Source organism: Heterodontus francisci, chromosome 20 (genome assembly GCF_036365525.1).
Source record: "Heterodontus francisci isolate sHetFra1 chromosome 20, sHetFra1.hap1, whole genome shotgun sequence".
NCBI classification, from domain to species: Eukaryota; Metazoa; Chordata; class Chondrichthyes; order Heterodontiformes; family Heterodontidae; genus Heterodontus; species Heterodontus francisci.
Window position 1 is genome coordinate 11125628 of NC_090390.1, and position 13742 is coordinate 11139369.

The 13742-nt window shown below is 45.6% G+C and overlaps 1 protein-coding gene across 1 annotated transcript in view; it reads right to left on the minus strand.

Moving 5' to 3' along the window:
* The window catches only part of slc25a16 (solute carrier family 25 member 16), a 144279-nt gene that overhangs the window by 63762 nt on the left and 66775 nt on the right, over positions 1–13742 (minus strand). Inside the window, exon 4 of the mRNA XM_068052382.1 lies at positions 4826–4889. Coding sequence (XP_067908483.1) covers positions 4826–4889 — 64 coding nt within the window. The remainder of the gene's footprint in view (positions 1–4825; positions 4890–13742) is intronic.

Below are 13742 nucleotides of genomic sequence, written 5' to 3' on the forward strand. Positions count from 1 at the left end.
ACTCTGCCCCCCACCTGAAGCTGAAGACTAGTTCTACGAGGAACTCCATAAGATCATTAGAAGCATCCCCAACACTGAACACCTATTCCTGCTGGGGGACTTTAATGTCAGGGTTGGGGCCGACTATGACTCATGGCCCTCCTGCCTTGGGCGCTATGGCACTGGTAGGATGAATGAGAATGGTCAGAGACTGCTTGAGTTATGTACCTATCATAACCTCTGAATCACCAACTCATTCTTTCACACTAAACCCTGTCACCAGGTTTCTTGGAGGCACCCAAAATCACGCCGTTGGCACCAGCTGGACCTCATCGTTACAAGGCGAGCCTCTCTAAACAGCGTTCAAATCACACACAGCTTCCACAGTGCGGATTGCGACACCGACCACTCCCTGGTGTGCAGCAAGGTTAGACTCAAACCAAAGAAGCTGCATCACTCCAAGCAGAAGGGCCGCCCGCGCGTCAACACTAGCAGAATTTCTCATCCACAGCTGTTACGTAAGTTTCTAAATTCACTTGAAAAAACCCTTCAAAACACTCCTACAGGGGATGCAGAGACCAAGTGGGCCCACATCAGAGATGCCATCTATGACTCAGCAATGACCACCTATGGCAAACGTGTGAAGCGGAATGCAGACTGGTTTCAATCTCACATTGAAGAGCTGAAACCTGTCATAGCCGCTAAGCGCATTGCACTGTTGAACTACAAGAAAGCCCCAGCAAGCAAATGGACCCCTGGGTGGAACACTACCTAGAACTGTACTCCAGGGAAAATGTTGTCACTGAGACCGCCCTCAATGCAGCCCAGTCTCTGCCAGTCATGGATGAGCTGGACATACAGCCAACAAAATCGGAACTTAGTGATGCTATTGATTCTCTAGCCAGCGGAAAAGCCCCTGGGAAGGACAGCATTACCCCTGAAATCATCAAGAGCGCCAAGCCTGCTATACTTTCAGCACTGTACGAACTGCTTTGCCTGTGCTGGGACGAGGGAGCAGTACCACAGGACATGCGCGATGCCAATATCATCACCCTCTATAAGAACAAGGGTGACCGCGGTGGCTGCAACAACTACCGTGGAATCTCCCTGCTCAGCATAGTGGGGAAAGTCTTCCCTTGAGTCGCTTTAAACAGGCTCCCAAAGCTGGCTGAGCGTGTCTACCCTGAGGCTCAGTGTGGCTTTCAAGCAGAGAGATCCACCATTGACATGCTGCTCTCCCTTCGACAGTTACAGGAGACATGCTGTGAACAACAGGTGCCCCTCTACGTTGCTTTCATTGATCTCACCAAAGCCTTTGACCTCGTCGGCAGACGTGGTCTCTTCGGACTACTAGAAAAGATTGGATGCCCATCAAAGCTACTAAGTATCATCACCTCATTCCATGACAACATGAAAGGCACAATTCAGCATAGCGGCGCCTCATCAGACCCCTTTCCTATCCTGAGTGGCATGAAACAGGGCTGTGTTCTCGCACCTACACCGTTTGGGATCTTCTTCTCCCTGCTGCTCTCACATGCGTTCAAGTCTTCAGAAGAAGGAATTTTCCTCCACACAAGATCAGGTGGGAGATTGTTCAACCTTGCCCGTCTAAGAGCGAAGACGAAAGTATGGAAAGTCCTCATCAGGGAACTCCTCTTTGCTGACGATGCTGCATTACCCTCTCACACGGAAGAGTGTCTGCAGAGACTCATCGACAGGTTTGCGGCTGCCTGCACTGAATTTGGCCTAACCATCAGCCTCAAGAAAACGAACATCATGGGACAGGATGTCACAAATGCCCCATCCATAAATATCGGCAACCACACTCTGGAAGTGGTTCAAGAGTTCACCTACCTAGGCTCAACTATCACCAGTAACCTGTCTCTCGATGCAGAAATCAACAAGCGCATGGTAAAGGCTTCCACTGCTATGTCCAGACTGGCCAATTAATGTTGGGAAAGTTGAAATTACCTAATATAATTACCCTATTATTATTTTTACACACCTCTGCAAATTGCGCACATATTTGCTCCTCAATTTCCCGCTGACTATCTGGGGGTCTATAATAAGCACCTAGCAATGTGGCTGTCCCTTTTTTATTCCTAAACTCTACCATAAAGCTTCATTTGATGCCCCCTCCAAGATATCATCTCTCCTTATTGCAGTAACTGACTCCTTAACGATTGCAATGCCCCCTCCTCTTGCACACCCTTCCTCTGTCTCGCTTGAAGATTCTATATCCCGGGATATTGAGCTGCCAATCCTGCCCCTCCCTCAACCATGTCTCCGAGATGGCTACTATATCACAATTCCACGTGTCAATCCTTGCCCTTAACTCATCCGTTTTACCTGCAATACTCCTGGCATTAATGTAGAGGCCTTCCATCCTGGTCTTACTCCCTTGAAACTTACTTCCGCTGTATTCCCTCTGACTTGTTCGCTTTCCTGTGTTTAGCTGTGTCCCTATTCTGCTAGGAGTCTGCATCCCCTCCCCCTGCCAAATTAGTTTAAACTCTTCCCAACAGCACTAGCAAACCCGCCAGCAAGGATGTTAGCCCCCCTCTGGTTCAGATGTAGACCGTCCCGCTTGTACAGGTCCCACCTTCCCCAGAAACGGTCCCAGTGGTCCAGGAATCTAAAACCCTCCCTCCTGCACTAACTCTTAAGCCACGCGTTCATCTGTGCTATTCTCCTATTTCTATAGTCGCTCGCACATGGCAGTGGGAGTAATGCAGAGATTACAACCCGAGAGGTCCTGCTTTATAGTCTACTGCCTAACTCCCTCAATTCTTGATGCAAGACCTCATCCCTCTTTCTACCTATGTCATTGGTACCAACATGTACCATGACCTCTGCCTTATCATCCTCCCCATTCAGGATGCCCTGTAGCCGTTCAGTGACATCCCGGACCCTGGCACCAGGGAGGCAACACACCATCCTGGAGTCACGTTGACGGCCACAGTAGCGCCTATCTGTTCCCCTGACTATAGAATCCCCTATTACAATTGCTCTTCCTCTCTTTCTCCCGTCCTGTGCAGACAGACTGCTTGTGGTGCCAGAAGCTTGGCTCTGTCCGCACTCCCTGGAGGAACCAGCCTCATCAGCCTCCAAAATGGAATACCGATTTGCAAGCGGGACCCCAGGGGACTCCTGAATTAGCTGCCTGTTTCTCTTGGACTGTCCCGTGCACAAAAGGCTGGACAAGTCCAACCCGGCCAATTACCTCCCCATCAGTCTACTCCCAATCATCAGCATAGTGATGAAAGGGGTCATCGGCAGTGCTATCAAATGGCACCTACTCACTAACGCTCAGTTTAGGTTCCGCCAGGGCCACTCAGCTCCTCATTACAGACTTGGTCCAAACATAGACAAAAGAGCTGAACTCAAGAGGTGAGCTGAGAGTGACTGCCCTTGACATCAAGGCAGCATTTGACCAAGTATGGCATCAAGGAGCCCGAGCAAAACTGGAGTCAATGGGAATCAGGGGGAAAACTCTCCACTGGTTGGAGTCATACCTAGCACAAAGGAAGATGGTTGTGGTTGTTGGAGGTCAATTCTCTCAGTCCCAGGACATCACTGCAGGTATGCTTCAGGGTAGTGTCAGAGGCCCAACCATCTTCAGCTGCTTCATCAATGACCTTCCCTCCATCATAAGGTCAGAAGTGGGGAGGTTCGCTGATGATTGCACAATGTCCAGCACCATTCACAACTCCTCAGATACAGATGCAGCTCATGCCCAGATGCTGCAAGACCTGGACAACATCCGGGCTTCGGATAGCGGTAAGTAAAATTTGCACCACCCAAGTGCCAGGCAATGACCATCTCAAACAAGAGAGAAACTAACCATCTCCCCTTGATGTTCAATAGCATTACCATCGCTGAATCCCCCACTATCAATATCCAGGGGGTTACCATTGACTAGAACCTGAACTGGACCAGCCACATAAATGCTGTGGCTACCAGAGCTGAGCAGAGGCTGGGAATTCTGCGGCAAGTTACTCACTTCCTGTCTCCCCAATGTCTGTCCACCATCTACAAGGCACAAGTCAGGAGTGTGATGGAATACTCTGCACTTGCCTGGATGGGTGCAGCTCCAACAACACTCAAGAAGCTCGACACCATCCAGGACAAAGCAGCCCGCTTGATTGTCATCCCATTCACCAGCTTCAACATTCAATCCCTCCACCACCGACACACAGTGGCAGCAGTGTGTACCACATACAAAATGCACTGCAGCAACTCACCAAGGCTCCTTCGACAGCACCTTCCAAACCCGCGACCTCTACCGCCTAGAGGGACAAGAGCATGATATGTTTGGGAACAGCACCACCTGCAAGTTCCCCTCCAAGCCACACACCACCCTAACTTGGAACTATATCGCCGTTTCTTCACTGTCGCTGAGTCAAAACTATGGAACTCCCTTCCTCACAGCACTGTGGGTGTACCTACACCACAAGGACTGCAGTGGTTCAAGGCAGCAGCTCACCACCACCTTCTCAAGGCAATTAGAGATGGGCAATAAATGCTGGCCTAGTCAGTGACGCCCAAATCCCCCGAATGAATAGAACAATAAAAGTGGAGCCAGTGCCGGATTTTAAATATAATGCATTGATGGATGTGCAACCTGTGTTGATCAGGGAGGTAGCACAATGTGCGAACAGAAATATGGTCCATAGGGCAACTCCATCCAAGGGAAAAGAATGGCACTGTGCAACAATGAAATCTCAACTAAATTTGATACATACTTCCACAATTCATAAAAAGCATTTTTTTTTGGCAATTTCTGAAGTCTTCTTCACACCAGCTGCACTGGAAGGTTATCTAGAATTCAGTGGAAATAAATTACCTGCCATGGATCCAGCCATTAATCGGTGAATATGCCCAGATATGCCAAGGTTGCCGATTAAAAGCTGTACAAAACAAAATGAAGATTCTTTTATTCACAATTCTAACTGCTCAAAATCCTTTCTAATCCCTGCCAAACGCACCCTCAGTACAGCTGCGAGATTCCTAGAACCACGTGACACTCTGCCTCATGCATCAAATATCACAGAAGGAGGCTGTTCAGCCCATCATGATTGTGTCAGCTTTTTGGTAGAACTATCCAACTAGTCCCTCTTCCCTTCTCTTTCCCCATAGCGCTGCAATTTCTTTTCCCCTTAAAGTACTTATCCAAAACTCTTCCAAAAGTTACTATAGAATCTGCTTCCACCACACTTTTAGGCAGTGCATTCCAGATCACAACAACTCGCTGCGCAAAAAAATCCTCGTGTCGCCTCTGGTTCTTTTGCGAATCACCTTAAATCTGTCTCTTCTGGTTACTGACCCTTCTGCCACTGGAAACAGTTTCTCCTCATTTACGCCATCAATATCATTTACGATTTTAACACCTCTATCAAATCATCTCTTGACCTTCTCTTCTCTAAGGCGAACACCAACCTCTACACATAACTGAAGTCCCTCAGTCCTGGTACCATTCTAGCAAACCTTTTCTGCACCCTCTTGAAAGCCTTGACATCCTTTCTGAAGTGTGATGCCCAGAATTAAATACAATACTCAGCTCTAGCCTAACCAGTGTTTTATGAAAGTTTATTATAACTTCCTTGCTTTTGTGCACTATTCCTCTGTTAATAAAGCACAAGACCTCATATGCTTTTCTAACAACTTTCTCAACTAGTCCTGCCACCTTCCAAGATTTGTGTACATATACCTGAAGTGTCTGTCTTTTTGCACCCCCTTTAAAATTGTACCTTCCCACAAGAACATTGGTCCCAGCCCAGCTGAGCAATGTTCATTCTAATTTCCCTTCGCTGTGCGCAGCTTATTTGATGCACTACGTGGCCTCCTTAAGACTGCCCCTCCAGTCACACGAGCAGACATCTTAAAGGGACGGCTTCTGGTGTGTGCTGTTTGTCCCCTGCGCGTGAAGTTCTGGACTGCTGGGTGACTGCGCATCTGTGCAGCTTAGAGGGAACATAGCTATTGAGGTGAACCCATCAACCTTGAACAGGTCCCTTCCCGCTCCAGTAATCTAGCCCTCCCTCCTGCACCATTTATTCAGCCACATATTAAACTACTTAATCCTACTATTCCTGTTCTGTGATTGCCTTTGAATAATGTCCCTTGAAGATCTTAGTTGCTAATACTCAAGTGCCAGGATGCAGTCATGTGACCACATGCCAGTGTCTCTCGGCTATGTAACACCAAGAGGCAAGTCCCGTTAAAGTTCTGTACTGTATATATTAGTTAGCTGTTTAATAAACCTGTTTAGAGATCTTCAAACAACCTGAACTCCACGCATCTCATTTATGTTGCATCAGACAACATAAAAAGAAGTTTCTCATTGCATAATGATAGCTGCGGTGATAAGACCACAGGAAAACAGCTTTTAAAAACTACCTCCCTACAACTGGAAGAAAGAAAGTTAAAAAAAATACTGGCCCAAACAGGGAAAGAAGAAAACACTTGCCCCAAGGTGTAGAATACACAGCGCTGAACGACAGGCTGAAAATCCAGAGTCGGTCAACCGTCGGTGCAGGAATCTCAGTTCTTAAATAAGAGAAGCCTTGAGGTCTTTAAAAGATAGTTATTTTTCTCTCAAAGGCTCCCTAGCAGAGTAAAAAATACAAGGAAACCCAATCCCTTACGCCGATTAAGTTCGTGCCATTACAGGAGACACCCAACAGTGAAAGGGGAGGGAATCCTCCATTCATGCAGCTCACAGCTGATGCTACAAAACCAAACCCATTAAAATCACTCAACCGTGAAAAGCTTTCATTCACTTAACCTGAATTAAAAACTCATAAAACCACTCAAGCGTTAATAATTGCCTCTTGAATGGTTGTATAAAGAGTAGCAGAGAAAAATGGCACTTGAAATAACTGTTGCACAGCTGTATAAACAAACAAGATTAGTGCTGGAAGCAGGACAGACAAGCTGCTGCTGTCAATCAACCCAGCCAAGAGAGTTTTTTAAAAGGGGAAAGCAGTACAGAGTCATAGAACCAGGTCTTAAAGCAAGTTCAAAGCAAAAGCACAGCAGACAGATGGATTCCAATTTTCCCAACATGAACTGGAAAGCCTTGGATATCATATCCGAGTTCCAACTGTTCAAACAGAGAATGCAGTTATGCTTCACAGATCAAGTGATGGTAGAACCAGAGAAGCAAGGTCTTAAAATAATGCTAGCGACTGGAAATGAGGGATTGCACAGAATCAATATCTCTGGATTATCTGAACAGAAAGATCCCGCAAAGATATGGAAAATGCTGGAAGATTAGCTCAGATTAAGAGTCAATTTTCGAATTCACCTCCTGGAATTGATGTCCTACAGGCAACAGCCACAGGAATCAACAGACCAGTTCATCAGTAGATGCCATAGCAAGGGCAACAAATTCAACGTCTCAGAAGCTGAGCTGTCAGATCAAAAATGGAGCTAGTGATCGTATCAACACCCATTGAAGCATTTCAGAAGGATCTTTTGGGAAAAAAGAAAGGTCACAACACGGACGCTCTGCTGGAAGATTGCAGAAAATACAAAGCCATTGTAGTTGGACAACACCTGCAAGTACTAGGTGCAGCCAACTGTATCAGTACCATAACCAGGTCGAAAGGAGCAAGCAAGCTATGTGGTTGGTCCCACTCACAGCGAAATAGCCCTGCATTTTGAGACCTGTGCAATGCGTGCAGTGTAAAAGGACATTGGGCCCACCTATGCAGGAATTCTGTCTCCGAAGATGCAGTCAGAAGCCAGAATAGGACACGAGCCAACAGAAGACAGGCACAGCAGAACTGCAACAGCAGCAAAGAAAGGACCAGACATGTATAAACGCAAGACGATACATGAGGTCCACAGCAAAACAGACCTCAAACAAGACCCAGAGAGAAGTCTCAGTCAGAAGATGAGCAAGCATTCCACATTGTGAACTTGACGCACCATGTTGATGAAGTCACGCAACTGGAAGCTTTCATCACCATCAACATCATGTGCCCAAAGAAAACTGGGAAACACATACCCAAGGTCAAGATTGACACCAGGGCTAGTGGCAATATCCTACCAGTGCGAATCCTCAAGGATATGCACCAGAGTCGGTGGAAATCAATAATGCAACCTCCGACCAGCATCAAACGGTGCAGTCTGGAAACCCAGCAACAGCACAACTATGTTACGCCTTCACTTCTGCTCTCTAGAGAACCGCCAACACCACAACGAGCCAGAGCGGACAGGTATATCCATGAAACCAAGTACCCTTCCCCATTTTGAGCCCCAAGCCTTCAGACGCGGAGGATGAGGAGAGGCGAAGGACACACAAAGTTCTGAAGAAGCAGAGGAGGAATGAGTTGAAGCAATGTATTGCTTCTTCGAGATGAGGTGCCGGAAATTTCCAAGAATGATGAGACCCCAAAAGTGGTCATCTTGAGAAAAGCAACAGAGTATGTTAGCAGGCTGAAAGGCAGAGCAACAGAAACTGAATGCAGAGAGGGAGAAACTGCAGAAAGAACAGCAACAGATGAGACGCAAAGTCCCCGAGCAAGAGTTGTCAAACCATCAAGATATCCTATAGACTTTTGAGCCTCAATCCTTGTAAATTTCATAATCTCTAGCCTTGTGTAAATGATTTTGATGTTATCTAATCTTATGTATTTTTTTCCTTTTAGCATACGAGACGTATCTTTGGAAAGAAGGGGGGAATGCTGTGTGATTGCCTTTAAGAGTAATGTGCCTTTAAGATCTTAATATGAGTCAAGTGCCAGGATGCAGTCATGTGACTACATTCCAGTCTCTCTCGGCTACTGTGACACAAAGAGGCAAGTCCTATTAATAGTTCTGTACTGTATATACTAGTTAGCTGTTTAATAACCCGGTTTTGAGATCTTCAAACAACCTGAACTCCACGAATCTCATTTACGTGGCATCAGACAACATAAAAAGAAGTTTCTCATTGCAATTCCCATACTCACGAGCACGTGTTGCTGGGATTACTACATTTGAGGTCCTGCTTTTAAACTTATTCCCTAGTTCCTTAAACTATGACTGCAGCGCCCCAACTCCTTTCCTACCTATGTCATTGGTTTCCACGTGGACCATGACTTTTAGTTGTTTCTCTTCTCCCCTCCTTAGTGATATCCTTTACCCTGCTACCAGGGAGGCAACACCATGCAGGACTCACATCTGTAGTTACAGAAATACCTGTCCAACACCCCTTATTGAATCGACTATGTCTGCATTCCTACAGCTTGCCATGTCCCTCTGTAGTCAGTTGGCCCACTTGCTGTGATTGTGCTCTAGACAGAACTCTGCCAAGGTGTCAACACTGCAAACCGGTTTGAGAAAGCAACACCCCCAGAGGATTCCTGCAGTGTCCTCTTCCTACTCAGCCAGATGACTCCAGCCTCTCTTCAAGCTCAGAAAGCCTGAGCTCGAGTTCAAGCAACTGAAGGCACTTCCTGCACATGTGGTTATCCAGTACACATGAAGCCTGGAGCTCCCACTTTGCAAAGGATATGCAGGCAATGGATCTCAGCTGTCCCATCATTTTACTCAAAAAATCCCTTTAATTAGTCTGATTACATAATTAGGTAAGAAATAAGCAAGAGTGAACCATTTGACTCTCCGCCCTTCAATAAAATGATTTTCTACCTCAAAGTGCCACCTTCTGGCACTGTCACAATATTGCTTCATCCCCTTAGTGTACAGAAATCTATTGATTTCCATCCGGAATATAGTCAACGACTAAGCATCCACAGTGCTCTGGGATAGAGAATTCCAAAGATTCACAACCCTTTGAGGGAAGAACTATCTCCTCCTCTCAGTCTAAATGGCCGATCACTTACTCTAATGCTTATCACTCCCAAGTTCCAGATTCCCCAGCCAGGGAAACATGGTCCCAGCATCTACCCACTTAAGCCCCTTACGCATTTCATATTTTTTAACATCAGTGGTGGGTAAAGTTTTAGAAACAATAATTAGGGGAAAAGTCAACAGGCACTTGAGAGGTTTGAGTTAATTAAGGAGAGCCAGCACATATTTGTAAAAGGCAGATCATGCTTGACCAATCGAATTGAATTTTTTGATAAAGTAACAGAGAAGGTTAAGGAAGGAAATGCAGTGTATGTTGTCTATATGGATTTTAAGAAAGCATTTGACAAAGTACCACATAAAAGGCTGGTTAAGAAAATTAAGGCTCACGGAATAGGAGGGTCAGTGTCAGCTTGGATTTTAAAAATTGGGTTAAGGACAGAAAACAGCGAGTTGTCGTAAATGTTTTTTTTAGACTGGAGGTCAAGGTTCAGTGCCAGAACCACTGTTTTCTGATATATATCAATTATTTGGATATTGGAATACAGAGAAAAATTTCAAAATTTGCTGGCGATACCAAACTTGGAGGTGTGGCAGACAGTGAGGATGATACCAATTGACTGCAACAGGACATAGATAAGCTAGCAGAATGGGCAGACATGTGGCGAATGGAATTTAATATAAACAGCTGTGCAGTGAAGCATTTTGGCAGAAGGGATAGGGAGAGGCAATATAGCCTTAATTCCACTGTTCTTTAGAGTGTGCAGGGTCAGAGGGGCCTTGGGTTCCATGTGCATACATTCTTGAAGGTTGCAGGACATATAGAGAGAGTAATAAGCAAAACATATGGGATCTTGGGCTTCATAAATAGAGGTGTTGAGTACAAAAGCAGGGAGTTTATGCTGACTCTTTATAAAGCTCGCAGAGGGGGACGCGGGCGCAGAGGGGGACGCGGGCGCAGAGGGGAAGCCACTTAGGACAGGGATGAGGAGAAATTTCTTCACTCAGAGGGTTGTGAATTTTTGAATTTTCTCTAACCCAGAGGGCTATAGAAGCTCAGTCATTGAGTATGTTCAGAGAGTGACAGATTTCTAAAAACCAATGACATAAAGGGACATGGGGATAGTGTGGGAAAAAGGCTTTGAAGTGGATGATCAGCTATGATCGTATTGAATGGTGGGGCAGGCTAGATGGGATGAAGAGCCTACTCCTGCTCCTATGTTCCTAAACATTCCTTCCCTATTTAAGCATCGTTGCATTCTGCTTTGCCTAAGGCTCGTGAGGCAAAGGTAACTGGCTGGCCATTCTGAATAAGAATGGCTCCAAGTCCTTTCTCTGATGCATCACAGTGGATTGTGACCTTTTCATCCAAACTACCCAAACACCATAACACCCTGCCAACCCGAAAATGACCCGTTTATTCCTACTCTGTTTTCTGTCAGTTAACCAATCCTCAAATCCATGCTAACACATTACCTCCAACCACATGAGCCCTCATTTTGTGCAACAAGCTCTAATGTGGCATCTCACCAAATGCTTTCGGAAAATCCAAATACACTTCATCTACTGGTTCCCCCTTATCTACCCTGCTAGTTCCAACCTCAAAAAACTCTTGCAGATTTGTTAAAACACGACCCCTTTCATAAATCCATCCTGACTCTGCTCAATAATATGATTTTCTAAGTGTCCTGTTACCATGTACCTAATAACAGATTCTAGCAATTTCCTTACTTATGATGTTAGGCTAACTGGCCGTAAGTTCTGTTTTTTCTCTCTCCCTCCTTCCTTGAATAGAGAGATCATGTTTGCGGCCTTCCAATCCACAGGGACCATTCTAGAATCCAGGGAATTCTGTGAGATCAAAACCTATGCATCCACTCTCTATAATTACCTTTTCTAAAACCCTAGGATGTAAGCCATCAGGTCCAGGGGATTTGTTGGCTTTTAATCCCATTAATTTCTCCAGTACTAGTTCTGTACTGATACTAATTTCCTTAAGTTTCTTTAACAGGTGGCACAGTGGTTAGCACCACAGCCTCACAACTCCAGCGACCCGGGTTCGGTTCTGGGTACTGCCTGTGTGGAGTTTGCAAGTTCTCCCTGTGACCGCGTGGGTTTCGTCCGGGTGCTCCGGTTTCCTCCCACATGCCAAAGACTTGCGGGTTGATAGGTAAGTTGGCCATTGTAAATTGCCCCTAGTGTAGGTAGGTGGTAGGAGAATGGAGGGAAGGTGGGGATGGGAGAGGGAAATGGGATTAATGTAGGATTAGTATAAATGGGTGGTTGATGGTCGGCACGGACTCAGAGGGCCGAAGGGCCTGTTTCGGTGCTGTATCTCTCTATGACTCCAAGTTCCTCATTCTCAATAAACCCTTGGTTCTACACTATTTCCAAAATGTTTTTTTGTGTCTTCCACTGTGAACACAGATATAAAGTACCTTTGTCTCTGCCATTTCCTTATTCTCCACAATAATCTCTGTCTCTGCCTGTTAGGGACCCAATTTACTTCTGTTAATCTCTTCCTTTTTTGCATACCTATAGAAGCTTTTACAATCTATTTTAATGTCGCTTGCTAGTTCACTCTCATTCTATTTTCTACCGCTTTATCAATTTCTTGGTTATCCTTTGCTAAACTCTAAAATCCTTCCAATCTCGGCGATAACTGTTTCTGGCAACATTATTATCCTCTTTGTTTAATTTAATACTATCTGTAACTTCTTGTTAGCCACGGTTGGACCAGTATTCTGTGGGGCATTTATTCCTTAAGGAAATGTATATTCATTGCAAATTATGAATTATTTCTTTAAATGTTCACCTTCACTTACCTACCATTGTCATATCTTTTAAGCTAGTTTCTCAGGTGTCCTTGACATCAAGGTAACATTTGACCAAGTGCAGCATCAAGCACCCCTAGTAAAATTGAAGTTAATGGGAATCAGGACTCCACTGGTTGGAGTCATAATTAGTACAACGGAAGATGGTTGTGGTTGTTGGAGGCCAATCATCTCAGCCCCAGCACCTCATGCAACAGTTCCTCAGGGTAGTGTCTCAGACCCAACCATATTCAGCTGCTTCATCAATGACCTTCCTTCCATCATATGGTCAGATGTGGGGATGATTACTGATGATTGCACAGTGTTTAGCAACTCCTCTAATACTGAAGCAGTCAGTGCCTGCATGCAGCAACACCTGGATAACATTCAGGCCTGGCTGCTAAGTGGTAAGTAACATTCACGCCACACAAGTGCCAGGCAATGACCATCTGCAACCAGAGAGAATTTAACCATCTTCCGTTAACATTCAATGGCATTACCATCATTGAATCCACACCCATCAATATCCTGGGGGTTCACATTGATCAGAAGTTTAACTGGACCAGCCATATCAATACTGAGACTACAAGAGGAGGTCAGAGGCTGGGAATTCTGTGCCAAATAACTCATTTCCAGACTCCCCAGAGCCTGCACACCATCTACAATGCACATGTCAGGAGTGTGATGGAATAGTCTCCACTTGTCCGGATGAGTGCAACTCCCAACTATCCTCAGGAAGCCCGATACCATCCAGGACAAAGCAGCCTGCTAGATTGGCACCCCATCCACCACCATAAACATTCACTCCCTCCACCACAGGCACACTGTGGCTGCAATCAATGTTCAATGTTCCCTCTAAATTTTCTTTGTATCGGATGGGCTACAAACTCTTATATGCACTAAATTTTTGCCCGGGGCCGGTTACATTTTAAAAGTCAGTGAACTATCACAAACTTCTTGGCGGCCTGTTTATTTTAATGTGCAGTACTTTCCAGATTGCTGTGCAGCACCACACAAATGCACCTTATACAAAACAATGCTCTCCTCGAGAGCCCCATTCTAACTTCAACTCTCAATGGAGTCAATCCACATTTCTCCTCCCCTACGAGTCCCATTCTCCCTCTCCTCCCCCACGAGTCTCATTCTCCCTCT